This window comes from Lingula anatina, chromosome 3 (genome assembly GCF_051362555.1).
Source record: "Lingula anatina isolate TDL-2025a chromosome 3, LinAna3.0, whole genome shotgun sequence".
NCBI lineage: Eukaryota > Metazoa > Brachiopoda > Lingulata > Lingulida > Lingulidae > Lingula > Lingula anatina.
The window spans coordinates 8573247-8593024 of record NC_141769.1 but is presented as its reverse complement, the minus strand read 5'-3'; the positions used below and the strand labels follow the sequence as shown (position 1 = coordinate 8593024).

At 36.7% G+C, this 19778-nt stretch overlaps 2 protein-coding genes across 3 annotated transcripts; one reads left to right on the top strand and one right to left on the bottom strand.

The window, feature by feature from the left end:
• Positions 1-1892: 1892 nt before the first annotated feature.
• Positions 1893-6725, top strand: LOC106180515 (uncharacterized). Its single transcript, XM_087008420.1, has one exon. It carries the CDS (start codon positions 2543-2545, stop codon positions 5543-5545), a length of 3003 nt encoding a protein of 1000 aa, XP_086864546.1. The 5' UTR covers positions 1893-2542; the 3' UTR covers positions 5546-6725.
• Positions 6726-12672: 5947 nt separating this feature from the next.
• On the bottom strand, positions 12673-19744 carry LOC106180537 (tRNA (carboxymethyluridine(34)-5-O)-methyltransferase ALKBH8). Of its 2 annotated transcripts, none has more exons than XM_013564548.3 (11): positions 19588-19744; positions 18859-19105; positions 18316-18444; positions 17691-17891; positions 17368-17438; positions 17028-17166; positions 16395-16496; positions 15636-15742; positions 15164-15319; positions 14841-14990; positions 12673-13928 (listed from the first exon to the last, which is right to left on the bottom strand). In XM_013564548.3, exons 1-11 carry the CDS (start codon positions 19735-19737, stop codon positions 13260-13262), a joined length of 2121 nt encoding a protein of 706 aa, XP_013420002.3. In that variant the 5' UTR covers positions 19738-19744; the 3' UTR covers positions 12673-13259. The 2 variants fall into 2 exon arrangements, with proteins under 2 accessions (XP_013420002.3, XP_086863671.1); XM_087007545.1 differs by having other exon boundaries at positions 13840-14457.
• Between the last annotated feature and the right edge of the window lie 34 nt (positions 19745-19778).

Here is a 19778-nt window from a genome sequence, read left to right as displayed (position 1 = left end):
ATAGCCACTGGATTTCGGAATGTCCAAAATTGCTTCATTAATGGGTCCCGACTGGGAAGAAAGGGACAAAGAATTCGCAATTGGCCCTAAGCATTCTGACTATTACATCCCAACTTTAACAAACAGACAACACCTTGATTTTCAGATTCCATAGTTGCGTTCAAACATATTTAACCAAAATTTTTTTTTAATTTAGCTCCTACTTTCTGAAACTAAAGCTGAGATTTTTTCTTAAGAAAACTGAACAAATCAAGTTCACATCCAACATAAGCATTTTGCTTGACATACATGCGTTTTCCCACTGTTTATTATCGTGAATAGAATCCAAGACATCTAAAATGCCTGTCAGATTTTTAGTGGGGATAGGGTTAACCATTTGCATACGACTACCTAGATATTGCCTCTGATTTCATGGTTGAAAGAGAGCGATATTGTGCTTAAAGTCCATTTTCCTTTAACCATAAAAAAATCGCGGCTAATATTAGAACTATTGTCAAAAGAAACATTTAGTGCACATCTAAATGTTTTGATAATTTCTTTCATCGCCAGCACATTATACGAATGTCAGACTGCTATATAAATGTTCCCGTAACGTGCCACTTTTAAGCCCTGCGTTGTTTGTAGGTTGTTAATAGATTGAATTATAATGAAACTAAGTAGCAGCTTGCTTATTATGGTCGAATACGGGCCTAATTTATCAAATGAAAGCCACTTGTTTCACCGTATCTATACACAGTAGTATGGTTCTTAATGTCTGGAATCGGTGCACGTTTTTGTAAGCTAGTTTGTATGTATAAGGATAGATGGAGTTAATCTTACACAAATAAGTTGTCTGTGTCCTCTCCTTACTTGAAAAGAGGGTCTGACCCTTTTGAAAAAGCAAACGTTTATGTACATTTTGAAAACTCAGTGCGTGGAAAGCAGCGGCTTTTAATACTTATCTGAAAATTGCAAACAAAATCCGAGACAAATTCTATTGACATTTATTTCAAAGGCTCAAAAACATAAGGAAAATTTACCTTAGTGATAATAGAGTTGACCTAGTAAAGAAAATCTCGATTTGCCGAGATTATTTACTCACACCAAAGGGACCTTAAAATCCGATAAGAAAGTCTATTCTACCGACCTATTTTTCAATCAAGGTTGGAAATCACTACATCTTGTGTGACACGCCATATTATAGAGACCTATTATCAAGTAGGCGCATGATAAATTCAGCGTATCTGTTTTATATATATATATATATATATATACTTTACGATCATAAGCATAAGCGGCAAATTCACAATAGGACATTTAGTACATCAACAGTAGCTGGAGTAGCTGCATTTATTCGGTAAATCAAAATACGTTCACCGTTGGTGACACTTGTTAATCTAACCTAAGAAGCCCCGAGAAAACTTCAATTTAAAGTGTCTAGTCTGATTTTGGCGTCTTCTGTTTACAAACGACAAGTAGCCCACGGAAAGACACGTTAACAGTATCGACTAAAACAGCTAAGTATATAATTAATTTTGTAACCTGAAGCGCCTAGCTACATTTAAATCTATCCAGTGTCACCAAGTTTGAATTTCACATACATTAATAATAACGTTTTAGGCTCCACTATATATTCAAAGGTATTTTAGGTTCACCACATAAAAAAGGGCATTTTCATATTATGCAGGTAACATATCTGGAGCAAATCAACTATTTTTATAACACTGAATGAAAGAACTGATCAAATATGTTGTTAGGGCAGAATATCCACATTGTTACGGGGTCTTACGTTGCAAAGCACGGTATATCAGATAACATTAGTGCATGGATTAAGGTTTCAGTACACGGGGTGTACAAAATCACGAGTGAGTTTGACTGGGGGAGGGGGGTCGAAAATGTACAACTATTTAGCAGCTAAAATAGCCTGCCCTTTATATTACTATGAGTCCCGTATTTAACTCATTACCACACTAATAACGACGACGTTAAAACGACTTACTTTCTACAGTCAATGTAAAAATAAGATATATCTTGCAATAATGACATTTGCCGACTCCGCCCCTTCTTTACCTGTCTTACTACGTTATAATTCATGAATATGTCGAAAGGTAGTAGTAATATAAAGGCGCCCTAATAATACACAATAATCGTGCGCCAGAGGGTGGAAACGATAAAATACATACGCATTTAAAAATACATAATAAACCAACACTCTTAAGATGACATATACAACCTGCAAAAACTATTAATTTGTTTGTGACCAAAGGTGCAAGTGACTGATGGACCTCATATGGTTTGGTTAAGATGACTCTCCAAAACCAAATGTGTGTCGCCAATAAAAAGGTCACAGATGTTAGTCTTCCTTGGTGGTTACGCGGAAATTTGGCTCGGCGACAGGGCAGCGTTTCATCTTTGTGTGGTTGAGTGTCTCACATTTTTTCAACCTGGGGCAGCGTCAGTTGAGGTCACCAAAACAGGTGTGTAACATAACCGCTGATGTTAAAGCGCGTCCTATAAACCAACAGAACAAGGTGCACAGTAGCTTTGCTACTTTAGGAACAAAATGGCTAGCTTCCGTACTCTGGCGGTGAAGTTTGCATCAATTTTACTGCGATTCAGTATCCTGTCTGTTTCGCTGAACGGGCTTGTCGTACACGCTCAAAATACGACTCTTGGGGCGGTAGTCTCGCCGAAATCTAACTCCAGCGAAGCAAGTCCCGGTTACGCTATCTTAAGTTCCTCGACAACAACTACCCAAAGACCAAACAGTTCAGATAACGCCGGCACTCAGCAATGTCCTTCGATGTGTTACTTGCTCCCTGTGGACGACAGCGCGGCAGCAAGGATCCAGGAGATGAAAACAGACAAGGTACTGTTGATGGAATTCAACTTAAAACTCAGAGGGTACGGTGAACGCGACAATCCATTACGCCCCGGGAATTTTTCTAACAACTATAAACCTGGACATTGGGTAAGGACTGGCACAAACCACGGTTTTACTCTGATGGCCCTGGAGTTCAACTACGAAATCCTTTCCCTGATGATGCTAAGGTTTCGTACGGACAAAACGGACATCTTCTTAAAAGAAAGCAACCCCGGTTGCCTTGTCAATATGCCCGAACATTGTAAAATAGAGATGATGCAGGACTTGGTGCTGAAAGAATTTGATCCCAATAAGACCAGCGCCTCTGTGTCTGCTGGTGAGTACGTCTGTCATCAGGTTGTACGCCAACGTAACGGATATGGGGACTTTTCATGGCGGTGCTGCAACACAGAGGGTCATTGTGAGGAGAAGGAGGGCTCTTACTGGCTAACTGTTTTAAATGTTCTTATATCACTCTGTATGTATGGTGTGATTTTATTCGGTCCTTTGTTAGTGCCAGCCTGGGCGTACTCATTCAAAGCTGACAAGGGCATGTACGTTCTTAACATGCATGACGGTGGACTTAAAAAGCGAGTTTACGTCACAGAGGACAAGGTACCAAATGTGATTAACCCCAAACATACGCTCACCACCGTGGACATCGCCAATTTCAAGACATTTAAAAATCAAGTCAAAGAGCTTCCAAAGAACACGATAGTTGAGAGAATGCTTCCGAAATTCCATTTATCTGTCGATTATAAAGAGCTGTTGGATGAAAATAGTGTACCGGTCGGTGTAATGAATCTGATCTACCGGATGTTCTGCGAGTGCCAGATTAGAAAGATTGGACCTTGCGTGGCATGCTGCAAAGCTAGCCTGCTTGGATGCTGCCGTCGGGAATTCCCCGTTAAATGGATTCATTTTTGGAAAGGAGTTCTTGTGATTTTGTTCATCCTGTTTCTACCCTTCCCGTTTTACATCAGGCTGCTGCTGTATTTTGGATACGAAGACAAAGAAATAATGAGCCGAAAGAACACCATTGAAGCTTTAGGTTTGAACGAGAGATACAGCAACAATTTGTTGCAGTTTCTCACGCCAATCCATCCCGTTTTCATCGCCTGCTACGTGTTATATTTTGTCACCTGCCTCGTTTTCTGTCTGGCCTACGCGAATGTCATCGGAACCGGAAAAGTCCAGATGGTCATGAAGAATTCCTTCAGGGACCTGAACAGCATTTCTTACTTCAATATCATCGGCATGGTGGTCGGGGTGTTTCTGCTCCCATTGAAAATGTGCGGTTGCTTTGGTTTGATCGTAGGCATTGTCTATTGGCCGTTAGTAATGCCTTTTGTATTATTAGCAGCTGTCATCTACTCATTGCCAACCGTGTATCTTACATTTAGAATGATGTTCAACGTCCATATGCATATCAAACCGAAGAGGCAGAAAATCAAGAGAGGGCCATCAGTTAAGGGAGTGAAAAGAGATTTTAAAGATGGATTCAAGGAGGTGAAGTGTCTTATGGACGTCACTGATAAGAAGAAGAAAGAGAGCGACCAGCTGGATCAAAATCTAGCAGACGACGAAAACAACCCGAAGAAGGACTGGGGCGAGTTGAATGCGAGGCATTCTTTGAAGCATAGATGTTTGGATTACATCAAGGAGATTTTTGTCGTGATTCTGTGCCTTGCCTTCCTCTACACATGTATGTTGTTGCTGGCTGAGGTCGCTGAGCTTATCGTTGAAGTCATAGTTTTTACCCTAATGGGGATCATCGTCAACGCTGGCATCACGCTTAAGTACATATCCCTTCTTTTTCTCGTTGCTCTCTACAGCTATGATTGCTACAACGGAGTTTATAAAACTTACCTTGATTTAAGTAAAAAAATCATATCAGATGTCAACGGCCGGATACCCGAAGTTAAAGAAGTAACACGGCTTCCGAGTCATCTGCAACAAAATGAGGCGTTCAAACTGAAGATCGAGACAGACTACGATCAAGAAGGAATTGAGGCAGATTTCTCGCCTAAACATAAGACAGATTATGAGATAAGCAACCTTGTATTGTTCGTCGATAGAAATGATACGCCGCGAATTCCAAGAAAGTTATTCGAAAAAATGTGTCAGATTGAGGTAGCTGGATCCCCCGGCCCTGTCTACAAAAATTTACTTCGCGCCACGGCGAAATTCGTCTGCATCTTAATTTTCCTTCTTTTTGTTTTCATCGTAGTGGCCACCTTCGGGAACATTTATAAAATTTCGACTACAAACCAAATGTTCGCCACCCTTGCTGGGGGTTTCATCCCATTTATGCTACGAAACTTTTTATCACCAGGTGGGGCAGCAACCGGGTACAAAAGCTCAGTGAGCTGGCAAGCGAAGTTTGATGAAACCATCGTGAATTTCCGTCAACACTGGCCAATAGCTGACATTGAGCTGGTTCCGGTTCAGGAAGAAATGAGCGATATAAGTGACGATAAAATCGGCGGGAAAGGAGAGAATGATGCCATGGATGAAATAGAACTTAGAAATGAAGCAGAAGAACCCCAGTCACCAACCATGGATAATAGTGAAGTAGATCTCCTGGTTCGGGTAGTTCGCCGGAAAAGACCGACGCTGGGAGAAATTCTAACAGGCAAAGGGCTGTCAAAGGAAGACAACTACCGCCCAGTCGGTGATGATAGTGTAAAAAGTCCAGTATGAAAAAGTCATTGTCATTTAATGGTGGATCCAAGCGATCGAAGCGCATAGACTACTACTTGCTCCTCCCCCTTTCCGAAAAAAAGAAAAGAAAAAAGAAACTTGTATATTTGCTCAGTTAATAGAGTCAAACAATATATCTCCCAACTCCTCTATAACAAAAACTTGGATCCACAATTAGTTATCATTGTCGTCATTATCACGAAGACGCATTACCCTCTACCAGGGGAAACAGATTGATTTTCCACAGATATGTCTCTAGATAAATAGACTGTCATTTTGGTCTGTTGACAATGTCGCCCTGGTAGAGGGTAAAGACGCATCTGAAGTCCAGGAATCTCAATCAGTTCTCTAGTTAGGCAGAGTTTACATCATCCGATTGGTTCGTACAATTTTTCGAGTAACAAAATCAACACAGTAAACAGGAAAAGCGATATTCATGCTTTGGACATATGTGACAGTCTCATTTAAAGAATATTGGAGAGGATTGAATCGACCTGGTCTGTTGCATTGATTATACAGATATAGATGAAGTTTTCGTCTTGCGTTTGAATTCCTTATGGATGTGTGGTGAAGACCGAATTAGCTTTTTATCAAATGATTGTGCGATTATTGTGTTAGCAGCTTAATAATATATAATGTTTTACAATATATATATATAAAGATATATAGATTATATTTGTATTAGTACGTCCCGTCCACATGTACTTGAAAAATGTGGTTTCTTTATATTCTATTAGACAATTAATAAGCATGAAAAAGCTTTCTGTCAGGTTGTAATGGTAAATAGCACCTTTAAATCACATGTATATCTGACTGGTGCGATTTTCACTTTTGTTGCTTTTATATGGCTTTGCACTAACTTATTTTATCACCATAGTTATTGTAAGCTAAAGGCCGTAAGATACAGTACACCGGGCAATATTTTTGCCCGTAGTTTTGGATTTAAGTTGCATGTTTTACCATTTGAAAATGTCCAGAAAAAAGCTTAACTTTCATATTTTCTTACCACTAAGTGAATAATTATGCTATGTACAAGTCCGCCTCTGACCTTAGTTACGCGCCACTTAGTTCGTCCTGCCTAGTATGATCTACCACAAAGTGACACATAGGGCCTAATGATATTCGTGGCTCAAGTCTTATCTCGTATATTGTATTCACCCAAGCCTTTATTTGCCCGTAAACATTTATAACGCCTCCACTACTGTCAGTAACTGCTCTGTGGTTTGCCTTCTACGTGTAGCACACGTGCCTTTTTTTTCTTTTCTAAAGTATATAGGCCTATCAGATATGCATCTGTACTTCTGGATTAAGGATTTTGGAGATAATCTGAAGGTATATTTGTCCCGCGTTTACATTTAGAGGTAAAGAAAAATGCAGAAAGTCTACTTGACCTAGGATTGTAAAATGTTTGATACAATACCTGGGGTTAACTTTTTCCAAGAGCTTTTATGGCAAAAGTAACAGATTTGACCTAGTAAAAAGGCTGTTATGCCGTTTTTATATTTGTTTTTATTGTAACTTGTGTGCGGTTATGCCTCGCTAAGTTTTCTGTTAGCTAACGACGTTTTTGGGTCAGTATTTGTAGTTTTTTTTTACCTTCAGGTTCCAGTACATATATTTGCGAATGTAGTTACATGGGGCTTTGTATGAAATAATGTTTTAGTTTGTGTTTTTCCTATCTCTAACCTTCAAGCAAAAATAGATGTAGAGGTTTTAACTCAGTCTCTAGTGCTGTTTCAGAAATGGTAAAATGTTACGAGTATATTTTATTATTTATTTATTGAATACTATTAAAAATAAATACTATATGTTGTGGGACACTTCACAAATATACACCTATAAGTGTGAAGATGTTTTCCCCAGTGCTGGTGCTTAACTTATATACTTGCTTAAGAGGAGCAACTATTATTGCATTGTCCCAAGACTGATTATCTCTTCGTGTGTGGATATTAGCAAACATCAACACAGCGCTTGTTAATAAGTCCCGCTGATATTGAATCTTTAGCAGTTATGAGATCACTTAGTTTGGTGTATAATCTATGTGAAGGTGGGAATGACGTCCAAGCATAATGCAGGGGAGACGTATCTCGGCCTATTGGTCATATCAGTTTCACGTGTTCTCTGTCTCATGTGTCTTCCGAGTGATCAGAGTCTGCTGTCCGTTTTACAGGACACGTTCCTGGAAACTGGGGCTTGATCTGGCAATAGCCGGTCTTTGTCTCCAACCTGAAATTGGAGGTAAAAATAAAACATTTAAGAGTGCCATTTTTTGGAGAAAAGATTAAGAAATTATCAGTCACTTTTAATGAATTATCAGTCACTTAGTAAAGTTTTCCTGCATATTTTCCTGGAATAAAGGTTATATTTTCTCTGAGAAAGCAACCTCCTTTTCTGACACTCTCCAAAAACTCTGAGAGCATTCACAACCAGCTGATCTGCAGACTGACTAGTCTGTGGATCAAATAAGACTCCGTTCACATGAAAAATCTATTTTCTATTTGCGGTATCTTGTGATCACTCCGAGCGCAGTGGAGAATTAATTACAGCTTTGGAAGTAACTGGCTCACGCTGCCAGTAATTACGCAGCGGGGTATTCAGGGCACAGGCCGTGATCACAAGATACCACGAATAGAAAATAGATTTTTAGAAAATAGATTTTGCATGTGAACGGTCCCTAAGGTGTGACCCACTTGAAAGCATGTGCTGAAATTAAATCGTTCTGTCCCTGCTGGGAGGCAGGGAATCCATTACATAATTGTTTGGGTATTATGCAGCTTGCTTTCAAGTGGGTGGCATATTTGATTCATAGACTAGTTAGTCTGCAGATCAAGTGGTTGCGAATGCTCTCTCTGTTACAATTTAGGGAAAGTAGAAGGTCCTTAACACATGCTTTCACATGTGTTTTTTAAGCACTATCATCCCTTTCGGTAAATTCTTGTACTGACTTATGGGTTGCGCTTCATTCAAAGCTAGACAAAGATGGTTGAAGCATGTCAAGGTTTGTCGGCGATGACAGATTTAATTATTTTTGTGACATTAATTCATGGCATTTACCTGTTAAAATAAGATGAAAAATATTTCTTGTCCATAGTTTAACAAGAAGTGGTTTATTTACTTAACATTTGTTGAATATCTGACACTTTGTTCCTTTTAGGGCATAGGGTGTGATTTATGATGCAACATACTCCATATAATTGCCTTATGCTTTTTTTATGCAATTTCAGTTTCTTGATATTCACAAATGCAAAGCACTGTGTCCACACATGCTTTTCAAATCACTTCTGGAATTTTGATACAATTATTTTGATCTCTAGCTGTGATAAGCCTCCATGTGCAGTCTTTTTAATTGTGGTTTTAATGTCTGAAAGATGGTATATCAAAGTCATATATTGACAATTTAACTCAACTGCATAACTGACTCGGAGGTGAAATGCATTAAGGAAAACTCCTTTGACGTCTATTTTTTTTTCTGATATAGTACATCAGAGGAGACTAGGCTCTGTATAGGTGAACTTCTTAATTAACTGGCATGTCTATCTTATTTAGCCACCTGCACCTAAGAAAAAAAATTGAAAATGAACAGGAAAGTGAATTGAAATGTTTCTGAACCGGTGAAGGCAGAATGAAATGGATTTCTGTGGAAAAAATGATGAAAGAGAAGACTATAACTTAGATACCATCGGCTTATTCTAAGAACTTATATCTGTGAAGTAGACTGTTTATTGTCTGTCTTGCTACTGAACCTTGACATGATGATTGGAAATGAAATGTTATCTGAACAAGCACTTTTTACCATTTGTAAGGGCTGGCAAATGGATTTCCAGGGAAATTACTTGTTGATGAGAAAACCAGGAAATACTGGAGGATTACATTTTTAAAAATGTGATTTAAAAAAAGACACTTTATAGAACATTAAAAGTACTCAAAGTTGTACAGTGCCCTGACAATAAGTCTTTGGGAATTTTAACAGTTATGTTAATTTCTTAGGTGGTAATTAAGTTAAACTCTATTCTCTGTTACAGGTCATAATAAAGATATTGAACTTAAATTGGATGTACAGTTAATTGCGTGAAAAATAAATAAACAAAATGAAACAAAAAAGAAAGAAAGAAAAGAATCCAAAAGTGATTTTTAATCGGATATATAACATGCTAAGGCTATTAAATGCTTGAAAATTGCACGTGGTACATTGATATCGCTGGAAATGAAAATACTGACTGGCATACAGTTTGAAGCGTATATGGAACCCTTTCGAGCAATAACAAAGATAGTCGAGCGCACATGCGTGCTTTGCCCTTTTCTGTCAAAACTCATTAACGGATAACATGTGATAGTTATGAAAGCTTATGTTATGTAATATATATAATTCCATTTAATACGATTCAACAAAAGTTGCAATTAATCTCATTTCCACGCCTGGATTTTATGAATTATCTCCTCTGTTACATGTATTCTTATCGATCATAAAGAAGCACTAATTGGCACAGTGAAATTGCAACGAATTATTTATACGAGACCGATTTTTCTGTTATTTCAGTTCACTCCAAATCATATTTTGTGAATGTTTCCTCTTCATCGTTCCGTTGGGAGCAATGCTGAGGAGAATTGATGCGCTTTCTTCTCGTTAACAAAAATCGTCTACTTTGTTCTTGGATTTTCGAAACTTCAATCACTGGAGAGGTTAGATCATGTGACTATACTATTGTGAAAATGGCGCTGCCCTACTTGGCATGGCCGGCTGTTGCAGTGATGTATATTTTATTTGAAGTTCATTATTTTCTCCACAGCATTGCGATTACAATATTGACAATGTTGCAAACAAAGAAGCATCCGCTTGAAGAGAGCGTTTACTACAGTGAGTACATGATCTTTATTATGTTTTAGATCGTTGGATCTGCACATGTACTGTAATTAAAGTACACCTGTATTGTTTGCATATTGAAAATATATCGTTTTCATCATGCAACATCCATCTTGCCTCAGCTTAAAGTCTTACTCTACTTATTGGCTGCGGTTATATAGGAGAATAAGAGTAGGGACACGCGGATTATTTGCATCTGTAATAATATTACCTGTGCAAAACCTTTTGTAAAAGATGAATGTAACTTCGGATGTACATGTAGCAAAAAGGGGAGTGTATCACAGAATTATTTTTTTTATCTCAAAACGTTTTGGTCACGCCACAGTGGCATGACATGTTTTTAACTTTTAGTGACCAGACTTGTAATCTGACTGTTTGCAAGGCCTATGAAATTAATAGCACTTTTCACAATAACAAATGTTGCTCTTTTTGTTGTACAGGATTTGATATAATCACAGAGAATTATAGGATAATAAAAGTATTTAGGCATGTTTCTGTAGGAAAAGTCATGACAAGCTACTAGTAGTTTTGAATGAATATGTAGAAGAAATAAGTTGAATATACATATTTATATTTTTTGTTACCAGGCATTTGCTCAACAACAGACTTAGATCTACAAATACACATGAATAATGCACGTTATCTACGAGAATGCGACTTTGCACGGTTCAAGTTTTGGTGTCAGTGTGGCATGCCAAGGGCTTCCAGAGCACAAAAAGCAAAAATGTTATTAGGGAGAGCCACAATTAGATACAGGAGACCACTTCAGCTCTTTGATACCTTCAGGATAAAATCCAAGGTAGACCACTGTAGTTTCTGACAAAACATTCTTTCACTGATGTATAGTATTTTTTGTATACATGTGACTTCTTGTGTTAAACAATTATTGCATATTTTAAAGAAAACAGTAAAATTATTTAAGCATGTTTTAGAAAAAATATTATAAATTACTGTAATTTGGAATATTGTTTAAATTGAATAACCCTGCTAATAAACAAATTCCTTTTTGCTTTTGTTAGATTTTATGGTGGGATGAAAAAGCTTTTATATTGGAGCAGAAAATTGAGAGGACACAAGATGACTTTGTTTGTGCCATAATGCTAGCAAAACAATCAGTGGTAAACTCAACACCAGAAAAGTTACTAAGAGAGATAGTGGGGGAGGAGATTCAGAGGCCAGAATGTCCACCAGATGTACAGAAATGGATAGAATGTAATGAAATTTCTAGTAGAAATTTACGGAAAATAGATTGAAATGTTGATTAGGTTATGTGGTGGCTGATGTGGTGCAAAAATATATAGGGTATCAGGACAATTCCCCCCCAGGACAATCCCTGTGACTATTTGTCACTTTTAATTGCTTGACCACTACCCACCACACTAAAAATATTTATAAAATATCTGTTTACCTGTTCATCTGTTTACCCCACCTTTACCTGAAGGATAGGTGGTTATACTTCAATTAGATATATAATAAATATTCCTGTACTTGTTCTCAATGAAAAGGGAATTTGTTATAAAATTATTTGTTTCGTGATAAAGTTGTATTATCACACTAAAAATATAAATAAAATGGATGAAATGTTTTAAACTTTACACTTTCTACTTTATATTTGTATATAAATATATATTTCTTGGGGGGGGAATCGTCCTGGGGGGGAATTGTCGGGGGGGGGGGGGGGGGGAGGGGAATTGTCCTAGAATCATATATAGTACAATTATAACACAGTTTTCAGTACTGTTAAAGCATTTTTGTTACATCATATTTTAATAGATAGGTTATTTTGTGGTACTGCAGCCATTTTTCCTTCAGTTTTGTACTCATTTTTGATACAGAAGATAACAGATCAGACACTGATTTTTATTATCATGCTCAGAAGACATCACTGTGATACGTGTTTGAATTTACAGATAAAATCCCACAGATTTATTTAGAAATCCAGGTTTTTAGGTTTTGCATTTATGTCTGCAATATATGGCTGTATGCCATCAGTGCTTGCATTTTTGGGGTTTGTTTAAAATCCACTTCTAACTCTCTGAATTGAAAGTTTTAAATTATTAAATGGTTATTAGCTTGATACTTGTGTTTATAGTAGCGCTTATTAAGTACAGTGAATATATATTATTTAAAATTTTGTATTTAAGCACATCATTGTTTTTCTGTTATATTTTATTTCTTCTTTTGTTATAAGTTTAGATTTACTAATTTATATTTACAAAATATTGGAATATCATAAAATTGGATCAGAGCACAGATGAACAAAAAATCCCAAATAATAATATTGTTATTAGCAGTGTTAACAGTTTATAATTGACGAAATGTTAATAAAGCCCTTTTAAAATTACACATTGTATTTCATAACATTTCATTATTTTTCTAGAAAAAGTATGTTATAGAGCAGGTGATCAATCAGCTGCTTTCTATTTAGCATTTATTAATTTTTTTCATACATAATTCCCTTAAGTTATTGCACTTCATTAATGCACATCTCACACTGCCAGTAACATAATACCAAAGCAGTGGTGGATGTAGGGGGGTGTCAGGGGGTTCCTGACCCCTTCCCCCCTTCAATTTCTGAAAAAAATCACACCAATGGTCCTCTCTTGAAATTAGAATTTTGACTGGCTGAATCATAGTTCTAAACCATACCAAATGGCACTGTTAGCCCTATAAAATACCAACATATATTTGAGGGCCCTCTAGTGGCCACTGAATCCCATGCCAAGGGGAGGGGGGGTCGACTTCACATCCACCGACCCTCCCCCCCCCCCCCCCCCCCCCCTTCACATAATCCTGGATCTTCCCCTGCAAAGTTTCTGAAGAAAAATTATCCCTTGCTTGAAAATCTTTTGATCACGCATCGTTTTCTTTCATCAAAATAGCACACCAATTCCCCTTATCATAATATGACTCCACTATACGGACCTTTGGAATTTTCTGACACAAAACCTCCAACTCTCCTTCTTCAAACACATGATAATATCTATGAAATAGTTTACTGTCTCCCACTGTTGTTTGGTCTCTTTTCTCCTTCTCTTTAAGATGCCATGGCACTAGCAAATCAGGCTGCTCAAATTTGGTCCTATTCACGTGAACCGCCAGGACTTTTTGACTTATTGCACCGCTCTCTGTGTGACAGTTCATTTCCCCAACCTTCACCTGGTGTGGTTTTTTACTAGAATTGCTCTCATTCACGGAGGAATCCCTACTTTCCTGCCCAGCAGCAGTTTTAGTGCTTGTTTGACTTTGATTTTCCTGACAACAGCCAGCAAGAGTACCAACACCTTGAGTATCTGGACCAGAAACTTTCTGGACAACTTGGCTGCCATTTTCTACAACTACAGTCTCGTTGTTTTCAACTTCAGAATCTGATTGTTGACCTCTCTGTTTCATTTTTATTTCCTTCAAGTAGTTGGACTTCACTTTATGGAGCTCTTGCTCAAGAGCCCAGACATAGATCAGAGCTTTCCCACCAGGGCGCAGCACCCGCAAGACTTCTTGTATGGCGTGTTGTCTTCTCTCCTGCAATGGTGAATGCAGACAGAAAATTTTTTGATCACGCAAAGAAAAGAGACCAAACAACATTTGTATTTTTTCTTTATAATTCATGCCCTGTGTTTTGTTTGCAATTCTTTATTTAAATAATAATCTACAAAATGTCACATACCGTGAAGCAATTGTCACAGGCAAGATACAAATGTACATGTACGTGCCCCATTTATCTTAAGCAAAGAGACTTTTTTAATGAACCACACTAGAATATTTAATAACCCTAACAGGCACATTTTTTCAAAAGTCAGTGTTTCTCCTGGCTAAAGAAGAAATGAGATGGTTAAATTTTACTTGATTACTTAAATTATGTGTTCTGCAGTCCAAGCATACATAGTGCATTGCACCGGAAGATTAAAAAATGAAAACTAGAAAACCACTCCAAGAGCGCAGACCTTAGCCAAGGCAGCGACCTTTGATTATTATTGATTATTGATTGATTATTGATCCGGATCAACACCAAAAACTAATAATCTCTTCCTTGACCCACTTCTGACAGTTCCTGAAAATTTCATCAAAATCGGTCCATAACTTTTTGAGTTATGTTGATGACAGACAAACGGGGGTGAAAACATAACCTCCTTGGTGGAGGTAATGAATACAAGAGACCAACTTTCAATACTGATGACACAGAAATCACAAACACTTGACAATGGCAAACCCAGGAATTAACCATCATGAAGGCACAAAATGGGTAAACAGTGTGTGTTTGAACATGTGTGTGAGCACGCATGTGTGTGTATGGGGGTGGGGTTGAAAGGTTTTGATGGTCACACTTTTTCAAAGCCTCATTTCTTTTGCATAAAAAAAGATTGCAGCTAAGCTTAAGAAATTGGGGTCTGGATCCAACCCATCTCTGCTCCATAAACTGAAGTGTTTTATTACCTGTGTTGACATATGGTGTACCACAGCTATACTAATACAGGCATCAACAACTCCATCCCTTAGTGGTACAGAGAGAGCATCACACACAAAAACCTCATGGCCCCTCTCCTCACAGATTTTGACTAAGTTGAAGCTTCTGTCACAACCAATCTGTGAATTAAAATGCATCACTTAAATCACTAATATTTCAATATTAAATGTGTATGCATTAGAGAAAATGTCAGTATACACTATGTCTAATTTTCTTTTACTTATTGTTTTTTAAAAATTAAACATGAGTAAATATTCATTTATTTAAAAAAACTTGTCAGACATTTCCTTACTGAAAAAATATTTTTGTTGATCCCCAAGTATTTTCCATTGCCACATCCGATGTCTGCAAGCAAAGCGCCATCTGGTAGTGATGTTAGAAACTCCACTACCCGTGGCCAGGGTGTGTGCCTTGTTCCACTGAAGTGGCCAGCAATTTCTTCATACACCTTTGTTAAGAAATAATTGTTTTGGCTGATGTTAAGTTCATCTGTGCCAACAGATTTACATAATGTTAATGACAAGATAACATTTAGTAAACTTTGGATGAAAGTTTTGTCATGTTGGCTGTGTCTTTTCTGGTTTAGTGGTAAATGTGAACAGAAAACACTTCAAAATGTTTCAAGCAAAGGTTGATATTTCTATGGATGAAATATTATGAATTTTGCACCTCTAAGTAATTCTGTTACATCAAATCAATTATAAAAAGCCATGGAAGTAATGAAAAATATGTACGTTGTCATAATTTGTTTTTTTCATTCCTACCTCATGAACATGTTTGTTTTCAAGTTGAGCTGCTTCTTGCTCTGATTTTGGCAACAAAATATTTTCTTGGCTGGATTTCTTTTGGGAATCACACTGCTCTGGGAATTCTTCAAAACAAATAATCAAAATAAATGTATTAAATAAAGTTCATATTAATGAAGTTGTAAAACTGTTGAAGTTCAAGCTGTGACTGAAAGTATGTCAGGTCCTGTAAGAGCTTTTGTCCTAGCCTTAGGACTTCATCAGTCACAAAAGCTTTTACAGATATGCTTTTAATCACAGTGTTAAAACTTGACCAATATGAACATGACTACGCAGATAAAATTCCATCAGAATGAAATAAAGTTTTATGAATTCTGAGTGTAACTTTTTACAACAGCATATAATATTATTCTCTACAAAAACGAGTCACATTACTAAGGAAAAACAGCTGCATACACACAGTATTTTTTCATTCATTTTCAATATTTAATTAAATGAAGGATGTCATTTATCTCTCAATTCAGTACCAAGATACAAACTACAGGCCTAGCAGACAAAAATATATATTAAGTTTATGAAAAAGTTTTCAAGTCTATTAAAATTTCTTACAAAAACTATTCAATGTCTTAACAGTAACTACTGTTGCATCTTTTTATGCTGACTCACAGTGTATTCTCATATAGACAAGACACCTATCAATAATTGGAAGTAAGTAAAACCTTTGTATGAGAATTGTTCTAGGAATATATGTACATGTCATTGAATAAAAATACCCACTACATTGACATGGTCCACTTCTGGTCTTTCTGAATGTAAATGATGTTCTGACTCCTCTGGAGACCAGAGTGAGGGAATCTTGACTCCCCTCAGTAGATGATGCTGTGAATTTCAATATATGTCATGGATTAAGAGAGCAGTGACATTACATCCATGTTAAATCGAGTCTTTCATACAATCATGAAACAAATTTTCCAAAATCCTCTTTCTGCATTGCATATTTGTGGGCAGTTTATTGATACCAATTTAAAAATCGACATTTAAGGGAAAATGCGCTTTAGGATTAATAACAATGGTTAACACTTTAGGGTTAATAAAACAAATGCATTGCACACCACTAATGTGAACTTCTATTTCATTATTTTCATTCACTTACAATACTCAAATGCAAATAATTGAATTAACCACATAATGATCAGCAATAATGATAATGCTTCTCACCATATCAAATTTGGAAATTTCATGCAGGAATATACTACAGAACTCCTACTTGTAACACATACATTCATTGAATGCCTCTAAACAAAATCGTGGTCTCAGTTATCACACTCTTAGTGCTGGAAAATGATTAGAAAATGTCTACATATCACCTAAACTGGTTGTGTTATTATCTCCACAACGCAGATAACCTACCAGATACCACATCAGCCTTCCTTGGTGTAATCCCATGTGTCCACAGGTACCTGGACTCTCCAGTCATTATGATTACACTACGGGGTTGTAACACCACGGGAAGATGGCGGCCGTTCGGGTGGCGGAAATCCATCACTGCCTGTGTTAAGTAATAGCAGAATGATCTTAGATAAAAGACAATTAAGTCACTATTATTAATATCCTTGTAAAATAAAGCCATTATTAACATATCCTTGTAAAATGGGGATATTTATTTTGGTAAATACACTGGAAATCATCTGAAGAGTTTAACCAACAGATGTTTACCCAACCACTGTCTGTTAAACAAAGACTGCCTCACCTGTGATCCCAAGCTTAGCGATACGAGGCCATCTTCAAATGGGGAGTGGGTATCAACATGGGGAGGGATACCTGTAATGTAATTAGTAGTAGTTAAAAGTTCTCCTTTGCATTTTTCTAATCCCTTTTTTAATCTTATTATGACCAGTGATTTAAAAAAGTTAGTTGTTTCTTTTTGTCAAAATCACTAAATCTCATATCACACAAATATAACACACGCACGTGTGTCAGAAGAATAATACCCAAGCTTTGTACAATACAAATGATCAACATAGTCAGTTATTTTCAGTCAAGAATTATTGATAAAAAGAGTCCACCACAAACCTTGTCCTGGCTCATACTGATTAATGGTCAGTTGGTCTGGACGCTGCTGAATATACCCCTTTGCCATTAGTTTATCTAGCAAACCATTGCATACAGTGGGAATGCCCCCTTCCAATGGTTTCTCTAAATCAACATTGTTGGGTCCATAAATGAACTCAAATCCATAGTGTTTGACTTTTCTGTGCTTGAGTGTCTTTTGGGCTGTAAATGATAGTATTCAATATAAAAAAAAAACTTACTGTGCAATTTCCTCATGACTTTGACGGTCATGTCAAGACAACTTTTTTTTGTGACTTCTGTAGACAAAGGTTTGTGAAAATTATTTACTGAGCTTCATGGATCTCACTATCTGTACATATCAATTAAGGTAAGGGGTTTTCCATAAAAAAAGTACATTAGAAACACACTAAAAGAGAAAAACATGGAAAAAAATCAAGTGCATCATGCCAAGAATCCATTACATTTTGAAAAGAAGGAGTCACAAATGATTTAAGATTGAACTGACATACTCAGTTCTGTATTTTCAAAATTCCCCTCCATTGCAAAAATAAAAATTAGAATAACTAGGGATCAAAATTAATTAAATGAAATACTAATAATAATCCAGAATTTATCCAACTCTTACTGTCAGCACAATCTGCATCTTGGGTTTTAAAGAATTCTAGGAAATCCTGTTCTTCTTCCTCTGTGATAAACTCCTCCAGGTATATTAAACCAGGGGGTAGTGCACTGCCAATGGATATTGGAGGGGGGACTGGAATTAAGTCAATGTGAAAATGTGGCTAACTATTGGCATATTAGGAGTTAAGGACTAAAGTCTAACATACCAAGAAATCTACATTTGCAACTGACATACACAATTTCAGAGCAGTTGCTAAAACACCCATTAATTTTACTAGTTCATTTTAATAGAGAATTTATAAACTAGACCCTTCAAACTGATGTTTTATTATAATTTTAAGAGCTGGGACTTCATGATATTAGTATTTTCTGAGTATGTAGAGATAACAGGTGCTTTTTGCACTGCTTATATTTTCGCCAAACTGTCTACCACATTTACATGCCTGTTATACTCAATCTTTGTGAACATATAGTTTATTATAGGCTATAAAAATCAAAATGTCATATGAAACAACTGGATAACCAAGTAAAGTGGCCCTTTTTTTACCTTTTTCCATGAAGGAGATATAAAAAGTGATTCCTGGGGTAGAGATTTCTTCAGGGCATTTTAACTTTCTACCATGCATTGATTGACATGCGGCAACAGCAGCGTCCACTGAAGTGTATTCCACAAATGCATATGGTTTCTCAGGTAACAAAACAATGTCTGCTATTTCCCCAAACCAATTAAAGATAGAGTCCACTTCATCTCTGCTGACTCCATTCCCAAGACCTGCATTGGCCACAAAAAGATGCTGAAAGAAACATATTGCTATATATGTTATTCTTACTCAACTTTCCTCACATGATATGAAAGTAAAAAAAAAAAAAAAATAATAATAATAAAAAAATAATAAATAAAAACTATTAGGATAAAAAAGCAATAAAATTAAAAACAAACCATAACACTTGTTCAAACATTATCATGAAACAGATCTACCGGTATCTTATGAGTTATGGGAGACACTCACTTGAGCACAATAAATTGAAATTACTAGGCATAAACCGGGCATATACTCTTAAATCTGCACAATTGTGATGTTCATTCTTTCTAGGATATTGGCTACACAAAAAATTATGACATGCAATTGTGATGTGAGTTCTTTTACGAAAAGTCAGATTAAACGTTCCAACGACCACGTTCAAACACTGAAAACATTCTTTTACAAGTTCTTGCCGTGGCTTTTGGTCCATTTAATAATAAATCAACTTAAAAATGACATATTTTATTATTTACTTTAGAAGGTGTACTCGAAGTTTCAATCCCTTCATGTTTTAAAAGCGTATGCTTTGATTTGACTTGTTTGCGTAGTGCTTTTCTCTCTGCTTTGGTCATTTTCTCGCCGCGAACGGGCGCAGACATCTTGGAATTTACTCTCCAACTCATGGAATGTTTCAAATAGTGAGCATGATTGTAATGACCTATCA

Coding starts and splice junctions, on each gene's coding strand:
- LOC106180515 (XM_087008420.1), top strand. CDS start 2,543: ATGGCTAGCTTCCGTACTCTGGCGGTGAAGTTTGCATCAATTTTACTG.
- LOC106180537 (XM_013564548.3), bottom strand. CDS start 19,737: ATGAGTTGGAGAGTAAATTCCAAGATGTCTGCGCCCGTTCGCGGCGAG. Junction 18,445..18,858: donor TATCTCCTTCATGGAAAAAG/GTAAAAAAAGGG, acceptor ACTTAATTCCAG/TCCCCCCTCCAATATCCATT. Junction 16,497..17,027: donor GAAGGCTGATGTGGTATCTG/GTAGGTTATCTG, acceptor TGAAATTCACAG/CATCATCTACTGAGGGGAGT.